This window comes from Typopeltis vanoorti, chromosome 24 (assembly GCF_054136105.1).
Source record: "Typopeltis vanoorti isolate ZY-2024b chromosome 24, IOZ_Tvanoo_1.0, whole genome shotgun sequence".
Lineage (NCBI taxonomy): Eukaryota > Metazoa > Arthropoda > Arachnida > Uropygi > Thelyphonidae > Typopeltis > Typopeltis vanoorti.
In genome coordinates, this window is record NC_143572.1 from 15,695,109 (window position 1) to 15,721,014 (window position 25,906).

General features: G+C 34.8%; 1 protein-coding gene across 1 annotated transcript in view; it reads left to right on the forward strand.

The window, feature by feature from the left end:
* The window catches only part of Arp8 (Actin-related protein 8), a 156,034-nt gene that overhangs the window by 43,438 nt on the left and 86,690 nt on the right, over positions 1-25,906 (forward strand). Inside the window, exon 6 of the mRNA XM_090413311.1 lies at positions 7,933-8,043. Coding sequence (XP_090269437.1) covers positions 7,933-8,043 — 111 coding nt within the window. The remainder of the gene's footprint in view (positions 1-7,932; positions 8,044-25,906) is intronic.

A 25,906-nucleotide genomic window follows, 5' to 3' on the forward strand; every position in this document is an offset into this window, starting at 1 on the left:
TTTCTACTTCAAGTATGGATATGTATTCCTGACTGCATGCCTGGTCAGTGTTTTTTATCACTGTGCTGTCATCACTGCTTGTTTCATTTAGCAGTTTTTCAAAGTAATTAGTCCATACTTCAAGGATATCTTTTTCTCCTGTTTTCATTTCACCTTTATCATCTCTAATTTCTTTTACAGCACTCTTTCCTCCATTCCTAAGCTTCTTCAACAACCTCCAGAATATTTTGCCACCTTCTTGATATTTATTTTCTATATTCTTGCCAAAGTCTTCCCATGACTTTTGTTTAGCTAGTTTTACACACTGTTTAGCTTTCTTACATTTGTCTCTGTATTCTGTAAGAGTAAACGCTGACTTATTTGCCAGGAACTTTTGATATGCTTTCTTCTTTTCCTTCACTGCCTCTTTAACTTCCTGTGTCCACCATGGAATTCTGATTTTTTTATCTTTGCACACAACCTCACCACATGCCTCTCTTGCAGAATCAATCAATGTTTCCTTCAGAGTTTGCCACTGAATCTCCAAGGTTTGATTCCTGTTCTCAAACTCTTTCATTTTCTTTTCAATAATATTTCTGTATTTTAGTCTACAGTTTACATCTGAGAGCTGCTCAACTTTTATTCGCTTTAAAACTTTCTTACATGTTATTCTTTTCAATATGAAATTCAATTTTATCCTGCTCAAGACTAAATAGTGATCACTTCCAATTTCAAATCCTCTGTACACTCTGGTGTCCTGCACCAGGGAGAAAACATCACTATCAACAATAACATAGTCAATGAGACTTTTCTTATTCCTAGCCTCTTCTCTCCATGTGAATTTGTGCACATTTTTATGTTGGAACATGGTGTTAGTAATAACCAGTCCATGTCCTGAGCAGAAATCCAACAGATATTTGCCTTTATTATTAGCTTTGCTCTTTTCTCCAAATTTTCCCAAAATATTTTTGTATGTCTCACAATCATTTCCTACTCTACTATTTAGATCCCCAACAAGGACCAACTTTTCCTTTTTCATTGTGTCAGTTGCTTTTTCTAAAGCCTCAAAAAATTCCTCCACTTCTACCTTAGTAGAACCTTCTGTGGGACCATAGGCACAAATAAGTCTTATTGTCCAGTTCCCCATTCTCATATTTGCCCACATTACTCTACTTGAGACTGACTGCCATTCAAGAAGATTAGCCTCGTATTTTGTGTTGAATACTATGGCTACTCCTTCTTTTCCTTGATTGTTATTGCCTGAATATAACATTTTGTATTTATTGCTCAGAAAGATCTCACCAGTTTTGGTCTTTTTTGTTTCAGTCACCCCTATTATGTCGATCTGGTACCTATCTAATTCCTCAGCTAGCTCCATTTCTTTGCCATTCAGGCTTCTTACGTTGATAGTACCGATCTTTAACTCTGGTGATGTTGAGTTGGGGTCTGTTTTCAGATTTGTTCCAGTAGCTGACTTTTCGCTGTTCGCCCTGGTTCCCTGGCGAAAACAACGGGGGCCTTGTTTAACCGGGCGACGCCCCAGCCGGCATGAAATTTTGTCATGTTGTACCATCATTTTTTATTTTGGTTTAACCAATAAGAATACAATTTGGTCGGCTAAATCCCAAATTGCCAGCCCATCCTCGTTCGTTCAGTATCAAAGTAGATACCCAACAGGGTGCACCACGAGAAGGTGAGGATTGGACATTAGTTCAGAAGCCCTGGTCGGTTCTCTGCATTCCTTTAAAGGCTATGTGGAGGTCTCCTCTCAGTTATACAGCTTTGACCCTTAAGCACCCCTACAGAAGTTGCATTATTGTAAATATGTTTTAGTGTTTCAATATATGGTTTCTCAGTTCCCTGGGTTTCAAGTGCTTTTAGTGTTGCAGATGTTTTAACTGAAGCAAATGCTTTTTCATAGTCTATTATAGGCCAGACATAAGGGTTTATTGTATTCAATTGATTTTTCAATGAGCTGTCTTAATGTGTGAATATGGTCCAAAGTATTCTAATTCTTTCTAAATCCAGCTTGTTCACAGGATTGCATTCCCTCTAGTTTAGATTTTATTCTATTATTTATAAATTTTTGTGAAGACTTTATATATGGTGGGGAGTAGGCTTATAGGTCTATAGTTTTTAATTTCTTCCTTATTGCCCTTTTTAAAAATTAATATTAGAAGTGAATTATTCCAATTTTTTGGAATTTTTCTGTTTTAGGCATTTATTAAAGAGTTTAGCCAGCTGTTTGACAAGGCTTCCTCCCAGTTTTAAGAAGTCTACCATAATTCCATCTTCTCCTGGAGGCCTTTCCATTCTTCATTTCCTGCAGTGCCATTTCCACTTCACCTTGTAAGATCTCAGGGGCATTATGTTTTTCCTCACTAGAGTTATCCATAGATGATTCTTGGATGTCCCAGTCTGTCTTCATAGAGTTAAGTATAAAATTCCTGAATTCTTTTGATTATTGCATCTCTATTTTTTTTTATGAGTTCACCATTTTTCCTCTTGCAGCAGCTATTTCCTTTGTTCCAACTGATAATGTTCATCTTAGGACCTTCATATTGCTATTGGTTTCTATTGTTTCTTTAATTTTTCTAGTATTATACAATCTAAGTTCATGTTTCATCCTTTTACGTATAGTTTTACAAATTTCCACATATTCTATTTTATTGGTGTCATTCAAATCTCTTTTCATATCTCTTCTTTTCTTCATCAGATCTAAGGTTTCCTGTCTCAGTTTTCCTCTCCTTGGTGCCTTTTTACACCTCCTATTTCTAGTGCACAATTCAAGATAGATTTTGTTAATATTTCATTAGCATCATCGATGGTATTAGCTGTGTTTAACTTTTTTTAGTTCATTTTTGAGTGATTCTCTATAACTGCTTTTATTGGGGTAAAGGTTTTGTAGATTCACTAAATTGGACTTTTTTCTTATGAGCTTATTCCGTTCCCATTTTTTGTTGATCCATACTTTTGCCCTTACTAGTCTATGGTCACTTCCTGTGTTAAATCTATTAAGCACTTCGGTATTATTTATTATATATCTTCTGTTGGAGAGGATGAAGTCTATTTCATTGTAAGTTTGTCCATTTGGGCTTCTCCAAGTCCATTTTTGGTTAATTTTCTTCTTGAAAAAGCTGTTCATAACAAAGAGGTTATTTTCTTCTGCAAATTCAATAAGTCTTTCTCCTCTTTCATTCCTCTGTCCAAATCCAAATTTACTGATGGAGTTCAGATGGTCATCTCTGCTTCCAATTTTGGCATTAAAGTCACCATTATAATTATGTAGAATTCTTTAGAATTATTTAATGTGGATTCTAATGTTTCATAGAAATCTTCTATCTGTTCATCTGGATGGTCCATACATAGTTGGGGCATCCAGATGAACAGTTCGACTATCCTTGATGTTATTTTATTTACAAACAGGGCATTGTCCTTGATTGTTTTATTTATTAGGAATCCTACACCACCAGTTGAGTTTGTCACATTCACGTGGTAGAGTAGATGTCCATCTTTTAATCGCATGAGTTTCTTCTTTCCTTCTTATCTCTGAAAGGCCCACAACATCCCATTTTATGTTCCAATTCCTTTATCGGTTCTTCTAATCTATCATCCCGTAGAGATCTGCAGTTATATGTTCCTACTAATATCCTTCTATCATGGTGCACTGTATGTGGACTCATTGTAGCTAGTGGAGACTAGCATATTTTTCGATCTAGACCCTTTTCCTATGTCCAGGATGCATCCCTTTTAATGCTGGGCGACGGATGAGCCAGTATGTAATTTTCCTATTTTATTCATCATTTGCATTGTCTTCATGGGGAGGTATTTGGCCTTATAGCACCATGCTGGCCAGACAGGTTGGTGCCTCACAATAGTGCATAAGATGAAATGACACAGCAAAATAGGAAAGATTCACCCCTAGCCCTCGAATACTCTAATAGCATTGGGGATAAGGAGCAAGAAGAGAAGAAGTAAGGAAGGAAGAGGAGGGACCAGTCTACAGATAATATAACAGATGTATATTACATGAAGTAAGGCATGGTCCAGCATCAGGTACCTTGGGTTTGCCATGCCCGTACTCACTAAAGTGAGCCCTTGAGTAATTTTACTTGCACTACATTCATATAACGAAAACACAAAGTCACACTAAAAAGTTATTTTTGAAACAAACGCCTCACTCTTACATGGTTCAATAACAAATGAAGTTAAGGAGCAACCAGGCGAAATTTCCTATCTCAGCAATGCAATCAGTTTTCGTGACCTCGAAGCTGTCAACAGTGTCATGCACCGACATTGGTAATGCGGTTTAATTTAAAGCGTTAGATAGCATGCGCTGTTCAAAATAAGAAGCTTGTCAACTATCGCCGACATTGGTATTGCAGCATTATTTAAAGCGTAGATAGTGCGTGCTATTCAAAATACATATTAAAACGTTATAATTGTTTTGAAAAAGATTTTCGCTTCAAATCATCAAGATTTTTATGATGTTTACTGAAAACATTAGTCTATTTTAAAACACTATAGAAAATGTTTGCTTGAGGCCCCTAGGCACATGCCTCATTGCCTTAATGGGTAATCCACCACTGGCTGCCAGAAGTGGTTGTGAGTGCTTCATCAATGGATGAGTTTAAAGAGTTGTATGGCAGCTATTGTGTGATACTCAGTCTCCCACAAAGAGTCTTCTGACTCCATAGAGATACAGTCATACCCCGACTTACGCGAATCCGGAGTTACGCGGTTTCTTATGCGTACGTATTCCCGTCCCGTTTCACGCCTCACCACTAGTCATATCTTTCAGGCGCCGGCCGCATTCTCCAGTGTTGCAAATGCTGTGAACAAGCACTGACATGTTTTGTGCAGTCTCCATTCATACACACTTTTTATAGTCTACAAACCTTGCGATTGTTTAATGTTATGTTCTTGATAAAAATTTTATCACATAAAAAATGTCATCCAAAAGAAGCAAGTCCAATTCTTCTACAGCTAGCAAGAAAAGAAAAACATTAACTTTGGAAACAAAACTCAACATTATTAAGGATTTTGAAGGCGGAATGAAAATTTGTGAGCTAGCAAAGAAGTTGGATCTACAGGAATCCACAATAAGAACAATCATAAAAGAAAGGTTTACAGATTTTGGAGGACATGAATTCTAACGAGGAACGAATTGTAGCCATAAGGCAAGGAATAAAAAAATCATTAGCTTACTATGAAGAAATTTTGCATGTCAAGAAAAAGACATTGTGCCATCAGACGAATCTATTAGATTTTATGAAACCACTGACATCCATCGAAATAACTTTCTTTTTTTATGTATGAAAAACAATTATGATTATATTTCTTAAAAAATATAGGCGTTTTTGTAAACCTTTGGTCCCAATTGCATGTTTGTACATATAAACATGCAAAATTATACCCCGAGTTACGCGAATTTGACTTGCGCTTTTTTGTTGGTTCCACCTACTGCGTAACTTCGGGGTTTTACTGTACCTTTATAATACTACTAATAATATTTCATGTTATTGCTATAAAAACTATATTAATAAAAAAATGTTTGCAAATTTTATGAACAGTTTCAATTAGAGCCAAGTTACGAAAATTATTAGATCTATGAAGTTCTAATTAGGAATAGGTACTGCACAGAATTGTTTCCAGGTGATTAAATCACTTGTGTTAATTTTCATTTATCAAGAGATTACAGTACAAATGTAAGATAAAACTGATTTAACTTAAAAAAATTTGCAGATTTAGTTTTTACAGCCATTTGGAGTGCTAATAAAGCACTTTCAATACTTTTTTGGTAATGCTTCATTAGTGATATACTAACTTGGTTTACAGCTTGTACCAATCAAGCTGCGATTCTTGTCACAATGTATATATTGTGAATAGAGAATACTTTTGATTTGTCTTCTGCAGTTCCTTAGTAATGATTGTAGAAGCTGATATACAATCAACAGAATATGTTTGGAATAACAGTATGAGTGTGATTTTGTCAAGGTAGTAATTACAAGAGGGTAAGTATACCTTAATCTTCATTTTATCGTCGTCATCATTACACAGGCATCTCTAATGAATCTGAAGACTCAATGTGGAACATTTTCACTAATCATTATTCAAACAGTGCCTATCATTCTTTACCTTCATCTTTCACTAAACAAACACTCACTACTACTTCTCGACCCATTCATTTTTCATCTTCTGAATGAAAAATCTAGTCCACACACCCTTCCTAGCTAAACTGTTAGTTTCAGACTAGGTGACTTATTGTTCTCTCATCTTTCATGTATTGAAAAATTTATTGTCTCAATCCTATAAAACTCCTTTAGTAACTTATGTGTCTGTTATAACAATACCTGAGTTCATTTAAACATTCTTACATAATTTGATTGTGCACAAATTTTATTATTAGTTGAATTATTAAATTAGAATAAGAAAAATGTATTAATATGATTTCAAGTTCTTGTCAGAACAATATTTCATCATAAAGGAAATGAAGCAGCAGTGCTTGTGGATTTGTTTATGGTTAAAAAATTTGCTTATTAAGTATAACCACATCTTATGTTGCTTATTTGCATTTTTAGAAGTGAAATACTTATAGGTTTTTATGCACATTGTATTAAATAATCATCAGAAAGAGAAAAACTTCATCTTGATTGTTCCACTGATGTACCTTTTCTCTCTCTTCGTGAAATCTGCTCCTGGCTAATCCTGATATTTACCTTTAGCCTTTCCTGGCATAAACACATAACATCAATAGCTTTCTCATTGTATTAAAAAAAAACAAAAAAAAACTATACATTCTTTCTCAGTGATGATGCTATTTTTCACTTATCAAACTACTCATTCTCTGTGAATCCCAAATCTGCTCATCCTTTGAATACGTTCATATGTTCAGGATAGTGCACCTAAAACCTTCCTAAGAATCCTTGATGCTTTCTAGAGGAGTCATACAGCAGATGGTTCCTTCCTCATTGACAGACTTCAACCAACTATGTTTCAACTTTGTCTTTTCTACAGGTATTTACATGGACACTGTCCCATTGACCTCCTGTATCCATCATTCCTCTGTTTTCTGCTGGATCTGTTAAAACATGAGCAACAGCTACCCAGCATCACTTTTCAGTCCAACCTATAAATGCACTGAATGTGCTTTTCATTTTCTTTTATTCCCTCTGCCTCTCTTTTCTGGAGAAGTTTTTCTACCTTTCATGTTTGAAATTGCTATTAAAAAATTACAATATACAGTAATAAACAATTTTGTAAACAGCTGATCAAGCACCTCAGTTACACACACTCATAAAAACAAAAACTGCCGCATTTAAAGTTAATAATATTAATTAATTTTGAAAAACTTTTTCTTCTACAACTATTAATTATCAAAAAACTATACATTATTTCTTGGTGATGATGATGCTACTTTTCACCTATCCAACTACTCATTCTCTACAAATTCCAACTATGCCGTTTGGATAGCACCTAAAACCTCCCTATCCAGAATCATTAAAATTAATGATTAATTCTGAAGAACTTATCCTCCTACAACTACTAACTCCCCTCCAAAAAAAAAAAAAAAGAAAAAAGAAAAAAAAAACTTTTTAAGCTGTTACTGATGATGTTAAGGTTACAGTAATCAAAGATTGAATTGATGTGAGGTAACTTGTTTATTTCTATATATATGTCTTCATTTGTTTTTTTACATTTTATACACTGCCTAGTGCATAGATCAGTTGGTTCAGAAAGTAGTAATATGTATATTCCTTTGCTGAGATGTAGAGAAATCTTATTATTCAAAAATTTAATTCCTCTCACTTGAAAATTTTCAAGTAATAGAGATTATATAAGAAATATATATTGAAATGGAAAAGAACTGTTTTTGCACAGAATATAAGCATAAATTTATAAATAATTACAGCAGAAACATCTATAATGTTTGTCTGTTACATTTTGTTTCAGCATTATAGAGCTGTTCTTATTATTCCTGATGTATATAATCGACAACATGTAAAGGAGCTGATGAATTTGCTTCTAAAAAGATTTAGGTTTGCTGGCTGTTTTGTCCATCTGGTATGTATGCGTATGTGTAATTTTATTGATTTTGAATATTTGAGATTTTAGTGAATTCTTTCAATTCACAAACTACCATGAGTGTCATTTACTAAAAGTAAACAAGTTATCATAAACAGAAATGAACTACAGAAATTTATCAAGCATATCTAAAACAGTACAAATAAAAAATCTTCTGACAAAGAATATACTTACATCAGATTTTCCCAATATTTTCTTTAAATTAACCTTTTTGTATTTTATTTATTTATTTCTTAATGTTTTTAGACTATACTTTTATCTAGTAACAAATATTCAATAGATTAATGTAGTTCATAAAAACTCAATGCACCCTCTATCGTTTTGGTATATTAAGTATTTACATAGCGATACTTAATGGGGATATATGTATCCATTGATCCTTTGAATCCCTTTACAGCATATGCCACAGGCTGGTATTAAATATTGATAATTTGATTTTAATTATTATTCCTGCTTGATTACCATATTTCATTTTTACTTCATGGTTAATAAAGAGACAGTTATAAAAAATATTGAGCAGACTTCAGAGAATTTTCTTTTTATTTGTTTATTATTTTTATATTTTTAATAAAAAATTTTGAAATCATATTTTTTGTTTTATTTATTTTTTACACAATTCAAAAACTTTTCTCTAGAGACCAAACATGTAGCTTTTTCAAGCCACTTTGTCTCCAGTAAGCAGGGCAGCAATTTTACACAGGGAGACAAAATTCACCTCCCACTGAAGACAATCACAAACATCTGTACATACTGTGTGGATTCAAACAGACAGGTTGTTAGAGATACTTGTTCAACCAGGCTGAGTGGTTAATGTACATTTTTTCAGTGTGTAAAAATGTTATTTTTTTTACATACTGAGAATGTCAGTATGTAAAAATATAAGTTTGTGTAAGTTTTTATATATATATATATATATATATATATATATATTATATGAATTTAAATCAGAATGTTGTAACCTGTTTCTTAGTACTATCTGCAGACTGAGTTGGATAATCCAGAAACCTGCTCCACAGATCAAACATGGAACCCTAAAACTACTTCAGGTCTCTCACCAATAAGCAATTTCATCAATTGCTTATTGGTGAGAGAGGCTAGGTGGTGAAATTCTTCCATCAAAACATCTGTGCCACACTGAGATTTGAACCCATAGCTGGTTGGAGAGCAGTAATGCTATTTACTCATCCAGCCAAGTTAGCAGATGTGTGTATGTGAAGATGAATGAGGTAAAAAGAGTAGTGTCAGTGTGTTAATATAATTTGTTTGTGTATTTTCTGTTGTCAACACAATATTCCATAGCTAGTTGTCTATCAAGAATTTTCTTCTGAATTGGTCATATTCAATTGTGAGGTCTCCAATTTGATCATTTGGAATTTTAGTCTTCTAAAGCATCCCTTGTAAATGGGATATTTTTCTTGCTATTTGCTTCTGATGTTTGTTTTGCTAATCTCTATACATGACCAATCTTTGCAACGAGTTGCCTGGTGTTGTACTACCTTACCCCAGTACTGAAGATACTTTCAGGTGCAAAATTTGTTTGCTCACACTTGGATAAAGGATTAAACTAAACTTATTATAGTCTAACCAAGTGAAAAATAAACTCTTAACATCTTTCTCTGAATCTGGAGTAATTTAATAATAAAGTTGTACACCTTTTGGTAACTCCTATAGGTTGGGATGATCTCTCATTGCTTCTGCCTTGGTGTCTCCACTACTAGGCCTGGCTCCCACTGACGAGAACTTAAAGGTCGAAACTGGTATGGGTAGTGATCCTTGCCTTAATGCATAGCATTATAAATATTTGCAAGGAGATGTGCTTTGCATTATGGGAGATACTGAGATAGGAGTGATGAGAGCTTTCTCCACCTTTGCAACGAGTTTCCCAGTATTGTACTACCTTACCACAGTCCTGAAGATACTTTCAGGTGCAAACTTTGTTTGCTCACACTTGGATAAAGGATTAAACTAAACTTATTATAGTCTAACCAAGTGAAAAATAAACTCTCAATACAATTCTTAGATTAGGCTCTTCTAACACATTCTAGAGTATTAATTTAGGTTTAGTTGGTATGTTGTTTTTTTTTAATTGAACTTTTATGGTGCAAAGACATCAAAGGTCATACTGTGTCAGGATACAGGTCACAGCTACATATGGTAATTGATTAGTAGGACAGTCAAACATCCATGCCCTTGGCAGGATTCAAATCCACAGCCCCTTTGCTGGAGAGCAGATACACTAACCCTCAGCCAACGAGGCCAGTTTAATTGGTATGTCCATAATGTTAAATCACCAGAAGAAAGATCATTATAAGTTCAGTGTTCCCGCTGACTAGAAGAACTTTTTTTTTGACAGTTTATTTCAAGCTCTAGTAATAAATTTAGTTTAATCCTTTATCCAAGTGTGAGCAAACAAAGTTTGTGCCTGAAAATATCTTCAGGACGGGTCAGGTAGTACAACACCGGGCAACTCGCAGCAAAGGTGGAGCAAGCTAACATCACTCCTATCTCGGTATATCCCATAATGCAAAACATATCTCCTTGCAGACATGTATAACGTTATGCATTAAGGGAAGGGTCACTACCCAGACTAGGTTTGACCTTTATTCAGGTCTCTTTAGTTGGAGCCAGGCCCAGAGGTGGAGAGATACCAGGCAGAAGCAATGACAGGTCATCTTTCCTATAGGAGTTTCCAAACGGTGTGCCACCTTTTTATTAAATTACTCTGGATTTAGAGAAAGATGTTGAAAGTTTATTTTTCACTTGGTTAGACTATAATAAATTTAGTTTAATCTTTTATCCAAGTGTGAGCAAACAAAGTTTGTGCCTGAAAATATCTTCAGGAATGGGGTAAGGTAGTACAACACTGGGAAACTCGCAGCAAAGGTGGAGCAAGCTAACATCACTCCTATCTCGGTATCTCCCATAATGCAAAACACATCTCCTTGCAGACATGTATAATGCTATGCATTAAGGGAGTTGCCTGGTGTTGTTACTACCTTACTCCAGTCCTGAAGATATTTTCAGGCGCAAACTTTGTTTGCTCACACTTGGATAAAGGATTAAACTAAATTTATTATAGTCTAACCAAGTGAAAAATAAACTTTCAAGCTCCAGTAAGATAGGTGATTTTTTGATTAATTAGTGTATTATTAGTATATTGCAGTTTTTTTTACTGAATTTATTGTATTTGACATATTTATTAATATATTTGTAGGCATTGTTAATTTAAGACAGTCTTTAAAAATGGTGCTAAAAACATGACTGAACAAAGGCTAACTTAGATGCCATGGACAATCTTTTTCCCACTGAACAAAAGCATTACAACTGATATTGATGAATCTAAATAAAGATAGTTTAATTTAGGAAATTTCTAGATTAAAACATATTAGACAAACAACTTGGGAATTAGAAAAAGTTGAAAATATTAAAAAAACTTAATTGAATAAGAAAAATAAGCAGTGCAATAAGAGACTGCAAATTAAGGAGCTAAAATGTTAGTGAATATTATAACAAGGTAAGTTGGTTGGAATGTAAGGAAAAAGAAAGTAATGATACAATGATTTATTCATTAAATATGAACTTGACAAATGGAGTCACTACTTTCTGGGAGCAAAAATTAAGAAAGCAACAATTACAATTGAGAAATAGAAAAGTAAAAGAGATAGTATTTCTCATAGGAAACAAATGATCTAAGTGGTGATAAATACAGTATGAGAGAGGCTGTGAAAGGAAGAACCAAGAAAGTGAAAATTGTTACTCTGTTACCGAGATATCATAGTAGTGAGTTAAGAAGGAGAGCTATGATAGCAAATGATTTGATGCACATGCTTTGTAGAAGACATGGGTATGATTATTTGGATGTGTGGAGTGAGTTTAATGGTAGAAAAGATATTTGATGTATGAGAGGGATTGCCTGCACTTGAATGGATTTGGCATCAGGAACCTGGAAAAACTGTTTATTGAGGTGAGACCTAATTTGGTTAGTCAGGAAAACTTGGATCATCGTGAGAATTTGTCTATAAGTTTACACAATGACATTGTGTGTGCAATTTCAGCTATGGCATCATGCTCATTGACACAGATATTGTTATTGCATTTGCATACCTTTGCAAATGTAATAATGATATCTGTCAATGAGCATGATTATGAGTTGGGTGAAGGGGGTGGTACACGAAATAAGTATATCGATGTAAGTACACAAAAAAGCCAAAGGTAGCATGCTATGTCAAACAAATGTGAGGGTATCAAGAGATAAAGTTTGTTTTCTTGGTGAATATGTTGTGGTCTAAGATAGATAATGCAGACATGTATAATACATAGCATTATACATACCCATAAGGATATTGTAAAATCGTGTATAGAAGGATTTTTATACAAAAATGCCTTGTATACCAATTTTACTGGTAAACAAAATTCACTAAAAATACTTGTGGCTTGATAGAGAAATTTTCATATTTTTTAATTTTGAAATAATATTTTTGTATATTACTGAATATTGTCGCCTCAAAGGGTTTTTGTAAAAGAACAAAGGAATATAAGTGTAAGATAAATTGTCTAAAGAGACCTCTTGGTCACCAATAATTCTCGATGGATTAAGGTATTAACTAATACCTGGGGCAACTGCAAACCTCGAAGGTCAACATTGCAAGGGGGTTTCCCACCTTAATGCAACGACCAAAAAAAAAAAAGTGTTAGGTGCAGAACAACGTAATACCCAGGGGATTACTACATAGCAGAACCCGAGGTCATCGGCAAGATATAAAGGGGGTTTGCTATGGCGACAGGGTTTTTTAGTGGTTACTTGGTCAACGAAGTTGAGGTCATGTAAAGTTACGGACTCGAAGATGACGAGGTCAGTGAGGGTCGAGTTGAACAGTTACCAGGATAAGATGTACGTTACGGCAACGGAGTTTCACTAATCATCGAAGATGATTCGCGATTGCCAACAGGACCTGCATTCCAGCCATTAGATGCCAGAAGTGCAAAACAACTAATTTAAGTACTTCCTAGAAGAAAGTAGATACCGGAGTTCAATGCCGCCAAGTTCCCGACGCTCGCAAAAAGTAAGAGGAGATCTCAATAATCCCGGAGAAAGTACCTGTTCGTTGCTTAAGGTCGGAAGTTAGTAGAAGGAAGCGATTCCAAGGATCAATCAGAGAGGACCAGACAACTGTTTTAAAGTAATATCTTTCTATTGTTTTAGCTATAGACAGAATTGTGACAGTGACTTGTAGAGTTTGTTTTATGATACTTGAGGACTTTAGGCTTTATACTAACCTTTGAATGGTCTTGTTAAATTACATGTGAGAGAAAACTTGGCTAATTGTTAAGGTGAAATATCATCATCATCAAATTCCTGCCATGTACCCACAAGGGGTGTACAGGATATGATAGTACTACATGAAGAAATTATATCATTACTAACTTCTTATCTACAATTTTCCTCCAAATCAGTCTGTTATTTGTCAAGACTCCAACATTATCAGATCTTATATTTCTCTCGTCTATGGCACTTTGTACCGTATCAATCCACCTATATCTTGGTCTTCCTCTGGGTCGTTTTGCTGCCAACCTGGCAGAGAACATTTGTTTTACTAATCTTTCCTCACCCATTCTGTTTAGGTGACCATATCACCTGAGATTAGCTCTGCTAACACATTCCTGGATGCTGACAATGTCAAGTTCTTTCCTAATATCCTCGTTTTTAATATAATATTGCCATTGATGCCATCTGTTTACACCTCTAATCTTTCTCAGGACTCTCATATCTACGTTTTCTAGTCTTTGGTCAAGTGTTTTACTTCTGACCCAGCTGTCAGATCCATAAGTTAAAACTGGTTTGAACACTGTCTTGTATACAGCTAATTTAGTGTTCTGACTAATTTCTCTCTTATTCCATATGAATTTATTCAATTGACTTCCCACCATACCAGCTTTGCTGATTCTGTTGTCTATTTCTATATTTAATTTACCATCTTCACTAAAAATCGTGCCTAAGTAGCTGATATGTTTTACTTGTTCCACAGGTTCTCCATTCACAACACAGTTGACATTTTCAATGATTCTGCCTATTTTCATTGTCTTTGTCTTTTTATTGCTGACCTTCATACCATATCTATTACAACAGCTATTCAATTTAGTCAGAGAATCTTGCAGATTTGTAACAGATTTATTTAGAAGTATAACATCATCCACATAAAGCAGAGCTGACATTAACATCTCCAATTTTAATATCATGTTTAATACCACTTTCCTTCATAATGTGATACAGATAGATAATGTATAACAGAGGGGAGAATGTACATCCTTGTCTGACACCAGATTTAAAATTAAACCATCTTCCTGTACTTCCTTCAGTTCTAACTACTGACTTACAACTCAAATAAAGACTAAGTATTGCTTGATATAATGCCCCATTGACACCATATAACTGCAACGAATTGAATAGCTTCTCTCTTGGCACCTTATTATATGCCTTTTCCAAATCGACAAAACTTAAATACAGATCTTTGTTATATTCCCATGCTTTCTCGACTATTTGTCGTAAAGTGAAGATCTGATCCTGACAGCCTCTGTTTGGCCTGAATCCAGCTTGTTCTTCACCAAGCTTTTCTTCCACAATTCTTATCAACCGTTTCTCAACTATACTTGCATAGATCTTGCCAGGAACACTCAGTAGGGAAATACATCTGTAATTCTCATATTCAGTTTTATTTCACATTTTATATATATGGGTACTATGAGAGCTCTACTCCAATCATTGGGAATTCGTCCCTCTGTCCAGGCTTTCTGAACTATGCAGTGCAACCACTGTAAGACTCTTATACCACCATACTTCAGCATTTCTGGTCGAATATCATCTACTCCAGCTGCCTTTCCACATTTCAAGCCTTTGATGGCTTTTTCTACTTCAAGTATGGATATGTATTCCTGACTGCATGCCTGGTCAGTGTTTTTTACCACTGTGTTGTCATCACTGCTTGTTTCATTTAGCAGTTTTTCAAAGTAATTACTCCATACTTCAAGGATATTTTTTTCTCCAGTTTTCATGTCACCTTTATCATCTCTAACTCCTTTTACAGCACTCTTTCCTCCATTCCTAAGCTTCAACAACCTCCAGAATATTTTGCTACCTTCTTGATATTTATTTTCTATATTCTTGCCAAAGTCCTCCCATGACTTTTGTTTAGCTAGTTTTACATAGTGATTAGCATTCTTGCAAATGCAAGAATGCTAATTATATATATTCTATATTCTCTATATTCTCTAAGAGCATAAGCTGACATTTGACAGGAACTTTTGATAGGCTTTCTTCTTTTCCTTCACTATCTCTTTAACTTCTTGTGTCCACCAGGGACTTCTGATTTTTTTATCCTTTCAGACAACCTCACCACATGCCTCTCTGGCAGAATCAGTCAATGTTTTCTTCAGAGTTTGCCACTGAATCTCCAAGGTTTGATTCCTGTTCTCATTTTTTCTTCAATAATCTTTGTGTATTTTAGTCTACAGTTTACATCTGAGAGCTGCTTAACTTTTATTCGCTTTAAAACTTTCTTGCATGTTATTCTTTTCAATATGAAATTCAAATTTATCCTGCTCAAGACTAAATAGTGATCACTTCCAATTTCAAATCCTCTATACACTCTGGTGTCCTGCACCAGGAAGAAAACATCACTATCAACAATAACATAGTCACTGAGACTTTTCTTATTAATATTATTGCTAGTAGCTATGCCTGAGTTTGTTTAAGTGAGATTGCTTTATGTGTGATGAGGTGTTAACAAAGGAAATATTATAGACATGTGGTCTTACTAGAATTGATTATGATAAGGAACTAAATTGTAAACATAGTCATTAGTTGTGAAGTATAGATGCTAATTTACTTAATATTTGAAATTGACCCATTGTACATTTCAGTGATGTTAAATTGTTTTCTTGTTTAAATAACTTGCCTGATTTCTATTTCCAATGCACTACTCATTAATTTGAATCTGTGTGAGCCTTAAAAATAGATATTGTCACGACTGCATAACTGAAAATTTAAGTTCATAGATTTACTTAGAATTAAGAGAGAAAAGTTCCGTGTGATTTACTGTGTGTTATTTTTCGGAGGGAGATTCAACTCCCACGAATTTGGTGGCACAGCTAGAAACTAAATAAATTTTCCAAATTCAATTGAGAATAAACACCGGTGGGTCAGACAAAGAGATTGGCTCTTGCCTGAGGAGATTTCTTTGTTCTGTAAGTTTTGCACACATGAGCTTTATATTATTTGCGGTCAGAAGTATAGTAAAGGTTAAGAAGAAAGGTTTAAATGAGATAACTATAGTTTTTAGAAAGGTGAAAAGACAAGATATAATTGAAGATTTGATAACATCTTTTAATAAGATTAATAATAAAATTAACAGAATTAACAATATGTGCATTACATTATGGGATATTAAGGTGATTGATGTGAAATCATTAGCTTCTGTATGCAAGTACTCCAGTCATGAAGTACATAGATGTGCATGTGCAAGCCTTGTTTGCTTACACTTGGATAAAGGATGAAACCAAGAGTAAAATTTCTTGGCATCTTTAATTTATAGTATAACCAAGTGAAAAAACTTTCACCAGACAATGACTATTTGTGCCTATGATCTCACAAAAGGTTCTAGTAAATAAGAAGGGGAGGAATTCTTTGTCATTACAGAGAGCAGCTGATATAAAGGAAAAGCTGGTTCTTATTGGAGATGTACACAGCAGAGTATGAAATAAATACCAGACATATAAATGTTTTGGGAAAATTTAAAAAAAAGTGTGATGCTGATAATAATGGTTAATGCCTGATGGAATTCTGTTCAGAACATCGACTGATCTTTACTGACACTGTGTTCCAGCATAGATGTGCATAATTCATGTGAGAAAAGTAAGAAACGTCTTATTAATTATGAAGTCTTATTAATTATTATTGACAGTGATATCTTCATGTGATATAAACAACTTCTGCACACTTGTTCAGATAAAAGTGTGCAGAAGATTTGAAATAGGAATTGATCAATTTTAGCTTTGAGTGGGATAAAAAAAAATGAATATCATACTGAAAAGAAAAATACGTACAAAGGTTTTAAAAAGAATCAAAGTTGACAGCTTTTAGAAGCGAACATAGACTCAAATATACAAATGTTAGTCAAGAAAAATGAAAGAGTTTGAATACAAAAACAAGAACCAAACCTTGGCAGCTCACTGGAAGATTACGAAGAAAACATTGAGTCATCCAATGTCAACCTAATTTAAACAAATACGAATGCATAAAACTTTCCAAAATTTGGAAAGTTTTATGCATTCGTAATAACTGTTAGAGGTCCCAGTTTACATCCTAGACTGCTACAAACACCCATAAAGGGTGCACCAGCTAGATAGGACTTTAGTCACCCACGTGTTTCATTAAGTAGTGTGTTGTCTTTGTATGTGTGTGTTACAAGTGTTACTTGTATAACCTGAAGATGTCTCAGTGACTGAAACAAAATATCGCAAGCATTAAAATTGGTTTTTAATCCTTTTCTAGTGCTGTCTATACTCCATTAAACCTCAAACATGATTGGAGTAAAGCTGTACCTAGTACTTATGTGACAATTGTAGAGAAATTTCCTTACTGTGTTCCATGTAAGATTTATATAAGCACACTTAAGAAGAGTAAGAAAAATTGTGAAAAGAATCTTGAAGAAAATCAAACTGAGTTCATGCCATTAGGGGTTGCCAGGATTTTTCACTTTAAGAATAGTTCAGAAATCTTGGGAATATAACAAGTATCTGTATTTACGTTTTGGAGGTCCAGTTTAAGTTGTAAGTCAGCAGTTAAATTTTTTGTAGATACCAGAAGATGGTTTGACATAAAATCAGGTGTAATAAAGACAAGGTTGAACACTATCTTCACTCCTAGTCATCTACATGCATTACACTAAAAAGTGGCATTAGGCTTGATATCAGAATTGGAGATGTTAATCTCAGCTGTTTATTTTATGCAGATGACATTATACTCTTAAATCCTGTACTAGTCTGCAGGTAATTAAACTGAACAACTACTGTAACAAATTTGTTATGACAATCAACAATTTAAAAAAAAAAGACTAAAAATAGGTAGGAACATTGAAAACATTGTCTGCATCCCAAATGGAGAACTTATAGAACAAGTAAAATATTTCAGCAGTTTATTCACAATTAAATGTGGAAAACAGAATGCACAAAGTTTGTATGGTGGGGAGGTTTAACTTGTAGATCTGAGAGCTGGATTAGAAATTAAACTGTTCAAAGACTAGAGATCACGGATATCTGAGTTCTGAAAAAAATTAGGGGAGTGAATAAATGGAATGAATGGCAGAATCATATTCAGAATGAAAATATTAGAAAGGAACTTGATATTGTTGGCATTCAGGAATATGTGAGCTAATCTAAGATGTTTTGGTCACCTAAACAGAAAGGGAGAGGAAAGGATAGGAAAACTAATATTTGGTGTCAGGATAGCAAGAAAAAGATCCAATGGATGACCAAGATCTAAGTAAATTGATGCAATTAGAACTTCCTTAGAAGACTGAAATATAAGATCTGACAATATTAGAGGCTTGAGAGCTAAGACCAATGTGGAGAAAAATTGCCAACAAGAAGTTAGTATTAGAATTGGATACAATTCTGATACTAATATGATGCAAATTTAATCATGTATTATCATAGTGATCCTCCGTAGTTCATTCAGTATAGACCAAGCCCTTTGGTCAGAAATACCTGGGTTCGATTCCCATCCATAACGTGAGGAACCTTCACCTGGTCTCTTTTGACTAAAGGTGAGTTAGCCAGTCCCATACGGAGATCGAAGGTTAACTCTGATAACTCTGGTTTTTCATCCCTCAAAACTGGCCCTCAGGTCCTGTGAACATACACAACTACAGTCATAAATAACTTACGGCAAGGAAGGCAACAGGAAACCACCTTTGTCATTGTCTCCCTAGTAATCAGCTGCAACCCTCTCAAAGAGAGGAAGCTGCAGATTACGATTACCATAGTATCCTGTATATTCATTGAGGGTACATTATCAGTAATTTTGTGATGGTGATGAAAAATGCATTCAAAAGTGTATATCAGTACTTGAGCTACAAAAATATCTTATGGCAGGAAAAAATCAGAATCCTCAATTGTACAGGAAGGCAGCACAATTGATTATCACTGGAATAGTGATAATCAATCAGAACTGCTCAGATGTGGAAGTATAAAAGTTTTATAGATCAAGTTTCTGATCAAGCTTTCTAAATAATTTAGAAAGCTTGATCAGAAAGTTTAATTCTGGATGATTAGAGTGGCGCTTGTAGTCCCCAGTTTATAAAAGGGAAATAAAATACTCTGAGAATTGCAGAATTTTTGTACTGAAAAATTTCTAAGAATAATTGTAGGAGAAAAAAAAAGCTCAGGAAGAACAAACTTTTTTTTAAAAAAAGTCCCAATAGAAAAATTGTTCAAAATATTTATTATACCTAGTAATATCTACTCTATGCAGTCAAACCTCGACTTATAAACTTTCAAGGTATGAACTTTCATATTTATGAATTTAGGGACACAAAACACATGTTGAAAAGATTATTTTACTGATTAATAATAAAATAATAACTTGACATTTTGACCCCTGTATTCAGGTCATCATCAGAAAGATACATGTGTATAAGAACCAAGCTACATGCTGTTGCACTCTATACAGGTAAATTACATCTATGTTATTAACTAATCTTTTTTCTTAGCCTGTCCTCTAGTGATTAAAAAAAAAAAAAAAAAAAAAAAAACTACAATAAACTCTGCTAAAGTCCTCGCATACTAGGACTCTTCTGGAATTATACAGTTCATATTGTTATATTACGATTATCTTCTGGATTTGTACAGTAAGGTTGCTATTGAATGTTCAGGAAAAAAAAAACACTTCACGAAGTCTTCTTGTATTGAGATTTTTCTTTGTGGTTGCTATGAAGGTTGCAGATGGGGCCTCCACATTCTTGGAATGGTTAGACCATCATTTTTATTCAGATTCGGATCATGTTTGAGCATTTCACATGCTTCCTTGAATTTCCGCTCGAACCAGGTTTTGGTGGGGTGTAGGGACTTGGTACCTTTCCAATCAATTATGGTATGTCTGGAGTGCGTGGTCTGAAAGGATGTTTTTTCCAAAATGGAGGTATTTTATGTGTCGTTTGTGTTCATTCGCCCTGTTTCCCCTATGTATGGTATGTTACATGTGCATTGTATTTTGTAAACCCCTGGGTGGGCTAGGTGTGGCAGAGGATCCTTGGAAGAACTGAGTAGGTGTCAAAATTCGAGCTATCCAGTTACGTTAATCCAGAAATTTGGGATATTCTGGACAAGATCACAGACGACTCGGCCAAGCATCTATTACTCAAAAACAAAACAATTAATAACAAAGTTTCAAGCATTAAAACTACAGGAAAGCACAAGACAATTATGATGCCATAACGAAAGGAGCAGCCAATCGCCCACAAACGCAGTTAGGAGCAACCAACCACCATCGGACCACTGTCTGGTTATCAACCAATCAGATTACAACCTCACCCAAGGTGAACTCTCTCTCTACTACAGAAAGGTTTAAATTACGCCATTGCTCCGAGGTCAGTAAATAAACTAGATATAATCTATCATATCGAGAGAGGTTTAAGATCCCTCCCTGCCAATTTAGCTGACAAAATATGGATGGAAACTACCTGTTTACTAAATTCAACCAAAAAATTGAGCAGCAACCTAAACTAGCTGAAAAACCAGCCCTCAAATCCCTAAAAAAAAACGTGACATTATTATCACAAAAGCAGATAAAGGGAATGCCACTGTTTTAAATTGGACAACCTACATAGAAAAAATGAACCATTTGGTATCGGACCACAACACCTATCAAATGGTGAATTACAACCCCACACAACGCAACAAAAAGAGAACTAGTGAACTACTTAAATCAGTTAACACATGGCCGGAAGAAACAATTAAAAAATTAATACTGCAGTATGCCCGTGCGCCCAGAATTTATGGCCTGCCAAAAGTACACAAAACAGACACACCATTACATCCAATTGTGGAAGGAATCGACATCCCGAATTACCACTTAGCCAAAAAATTAGTCGCCACACTCAAGGAATTGGTTGGTCATTCCCCTTCCTACATAAAAAATACAAATTTCATAAACAAAATTAAAAACATTACACTCAGTGACCAAGATCTATTATTCAGCTTTGACATAACTTCCCTTTTCACCAATGTCCCAATCAATGATACTATCTTGCTCTTACAGAACATATTTCCACACGACATCACGGCCCTCTTTGCCCACGTACTCTGCTCCAGATATTTCGTGTGGCAAAACAATTTTTACCTTCAAAAAGATAGCGAACTTTTATATGGAAGACTTTGAGCAACGAGCTCTAGAGTAGGCTTGCCTAAAACCCAAAATTTGGCTCAGATACGTCGAAATTTTCGCCATTTGGCCCCACAGCCGCGAAGCACTAAATACATTCCTTAGCCACCTGAACAAACAACACAAACGCATCCAATTCACCATTGAAATAGAAAAAAAAACTCTCTTCCGTTCCTAGACACACTTGTCACGCGTCTTCCTTCAGGCTGTCTCTCCTTCTCACTTTACTGCAAATCTACACACACAGGCTAGTACATACACAAAACTTCTTATCACCACCCAACACAAAAACTAGGGGTCATAAGCACCCTTAAACACAGAGCTCAAACTATTTGTTCAAATGAACAAGCTCTTAACCATGAATATGAGACCATCAAACATACCTTTGTAAAAAATGGATACAGTATAAAAACCATTCACAAGATCCTCCACAAAGATACCGCTAATAACAAAAAGATTTCAAGAATGCTATTGCTATACCATTACCATATGTTAGATGCATTTCCAAAAAAATAGGCAGAACACTACACAAATACAACATCAAAACCACCTTTAAACCCCCAACGAAATTAAGACACCTACTCAGTTCTTCCAAGGATCCTCTGCCACACCTAGTCCACCCAGGGGTTTACAAAATACAATGCACATGTAACATACCATACATAAGGGAAACAGGGCGAACCATCCCAATCAGGAAGGATGAACACAAACGACACATAAAATACCTCCATTTTGGAAAAATCGGCCTTTCTGACCATGCACTCCAAACATATCACAGAATTGATTGGAAAGGTACCAAGTCCCTACACCACACCAAAACCTGGTTCGAGCGGAAATTCAAGGAAGCATGTGAAATGCTCAAACATGATCCGAATCTGAATAAAAATGATGGTCTAACCATTCCAAGAATGTGGAGGCCCCATCTGCAACCTTCATAGCAACCACAAAGAAAAATCTCAATACAAGAAGACTTCGTGAAGTGTTTTTTTTTTCCTGAACATTCAATAGCAACCTTACTGTACAAATCCAGAAGATAATCGTAATATAACAATATGAACTGTATAATTCCAGAAGAGTCCTAGTATGCGAGGACTTTAGCAGAGTTTTTTTTTTTTAATCACTAGAGGACAGGCTAAGAAAAAAGATTAGTTAACAACATAGATGTAATTTACCTGTATAGAGTGCAACAGCATGTAGCTTGGTTCTTATACACATGTATCTTTCTGATGATGACCTGAATACAGGGGTCGAAATGTCAAGTTATTATTTTATTATTAATCAGTAAAATAATCTTTTCAACATATGTGTTTTGCGTTCATAAATATGAATGCTGATCACCATGTAACCTTAAAAGAAAGATTTTCAAGGTATGAACAATTCGTACTTATAAAATTTGCATGTACTACTAATAAATTGCAACTCCTAATTCATGTAAAGAACTTTGCACTTACAAACATTTAAAATTGCTTGAAGTTCATCAGTCGTTTACGATGTACAATGGAAAATGTTTAGTTTGGTAATTGTTTCCCCTAGCTATACTATATTGATTATTCATTTGCTGAGCATATACTGTTCTATTTTTTTATAATCATTGATTATAAAAAAATCATAATTCACCCTCAAGAGGTGTACAGGGTCTTATGATAGTACTACATGAAAAATTACATCATCACTAATTTCCTATAACAATTTTCCTGCAGATTAGCCTGTTATTTTCCAACATTTCAATATTATCAGATCTTATATTTCTGTCTTCTAAAGCACTTGTAATTTTATCTATCCACCTACATCTTGGTCTTCCTCTGGGTCTTTTTCCTACCATCCTGGCAAAGAACACTTGTTTAGCTAATCTTCCTCTCCCGTTCAGTTTAAGCGGCTACACTATCAAATTAGTTTTGCTAGCACATTCCAGAATGCTAACAATAAAAATTATTTTCTAATATTTTTATTTTTAATACAATACTGCTGTTGATGCTATCTGTTTGTTCTTCCTCTAATCTCTCTCTCAAAACTCTTATCTGTGATCTCCAGCCTTTGACTAAGTACCAGGTGATCCAACAGTAACAGAAAAAGTAAAAATTCAATAATTCGAAAAGTATAGACAGTAGAACGATGCGGTTTTCACAGAAATGCACAGAAAGGCATGGGATTTTTTTTTAATAATGAAAAATTTTATTACCAGAATAATTACATTTGCCGCTGACAGGTGGCGCTTCAGTTGTGTCAGTAGTTTGTGCAGTGGCGCAGCACAGCTAGGATTACAAATGTACAATGTGACGGCCGTCATTCATGAGAATGGACGTCAGATGTGGCACAACACCCTGCACAGCATCGAAGAGGGTTTCAGCTGTAATTCCTGTCATATGATGGTGAATAGCTTCTTTCAACATGGCCAATGACATCGGCTGACCTCTGTACACCTGTGACTTCAAGTAGCCCCATAATCAGAAGTCACAAGGTGTAAGGTCTGGAGATTTTGGTGGCCATTCGTGTGGGAAAGAGCGACTGAGGACATGGTCATCACCAAATGTCGATCGCAGCAGGTGCTGGACAGGACTTGTGATGTGCAGAGGTGCTCCATCCTACATGAATGTTACACTATGAAGCGCTTGCCTCTTTTGCACATTCGGAGTTCTGATAATACAGCTTAACTAAAAGTGCTTTATCTAGTAACGATAACATGCCTCACCTTGGCAGAACTTTTAATTTCAGTAATAAACGTTAAATGCTGAAAGTTTAACTTCAGTATTCACTACATCTTAAATTTACGTACCTCATGGTTTAAATAGTGACACTTCAGTATTCACTACATCTTAAATTTACGTACCTCATGGTTTAAATAGTGACAGGCAGCAGCTCCGTGACTGCCACAGCGCCACCTGTCGGTGACAAATGTAACTATTCTGACAATAAAATTTTTCGTTATTAAAAAAATTCTGTCTTTCTGTGCATTTCTGTGAAAACCACATCGTGCTACTGTCTGTACTTTTCAAATTATTGAATTTTTATTTTTTCTATGACTTTTGGGTTACCTGGTATTTTATTGCTAAACCCAGCTCTCAGATCCATAAGTTAAAATTGTTTTGAACACTGTCACGTAGCTAATTTAGTGTTTTGACTAATATCTTTCTTATTCCATATAAACCTATTCACCTGACTTCTACCATACCATCTTTCCTAATTCTGTTTTCTATTTCCATTTTCAATTTGCCATCTACTGAAAAGTTTGCTCCAAATTAATCTGTTATCTGTCAAGACTCGCATTATCAGGTCTTATATTTCTGTCTTCAAAGCCATATTTTACTGTGTCAGTTCACCTACATCTGGGTCTTCCTCTGGATTTTTTTCCTACAAATCTGGCTAAGAACACTTGTTTTGCTAATCTCTCCTCTCCCGTTCTGTTTAAGTGACCATACCATCCGAGATTAGCTCTACTCTCAGATTTTTGAATGCTAACAATGTCCAGTTCCTTTCTAATATCTTCACTTTTAATGTGATCCTGCCTTCACTACCATCTGTTCACTCCCCTAATCCTCCTCAGAACTCTTATATCTGTGGTCTCTAATCTTTGATCAAGTGTTTTATTTCTAACCCAGCTCTCAGATCCATAAGTTAAAATTGGTTTGAACACTGTCTTTATACAACTACTTTAGTGTTTTGACTAATTTCTTTCTTATTCCACATAAATTTATTCAGCTGACTTCCTACCATTCCAGCTTTATTAACTCTGTCTATTTCCATATTTAATTTACCATTTTTATGAAAAAATTGTATCTAAATAGTTAAAATATTTTACTTGTTCTATCAGTTCATTATTCAGGATGCAGTTAATATTTTCCATATTTCTGCCTATTTTCAATTTTTTTTTTGTCTTTTTATTCCTGATTTTCATACCAAATTTATTACAGCAGTTATCCAGTTTGGTCACAGAATGCTGCAGACTTGTCCTGAATTTATTTAGTAGTATAACATCTACATAAAGTAAAGAGCTGAGATTAACATCTAAAATGTTGATATCAGGTTTAATACCACTTTCCTTCATGATGTGATCCATATAGATGATGAATAACAGTGGAGATAACGTGTAATCTTGTTGCACACACACCTGACCTAACATTAAACATATTCCTGTACCTCCTTCAATTCTAACTGCTCATTTACAACTCAAATATAGACCTTGTATTGCTTGATAATGTCAGATTTACACCAAATAACTGGAGCTTTTTGAATAGCTGTTCTCTTGACACCTTGTCATATGCCTTTTTCCAGATCTACAAAACTTAAATACAGATCCTTGTTACATTACCCATGATTTTTCAACTGTTTGCATTAAAGTAAAAATTTGATCCTGACAACATTTGTTTGGCCTAAACTCAGCTTGTTCTTCTCCTCCATAATTTTTCTTAG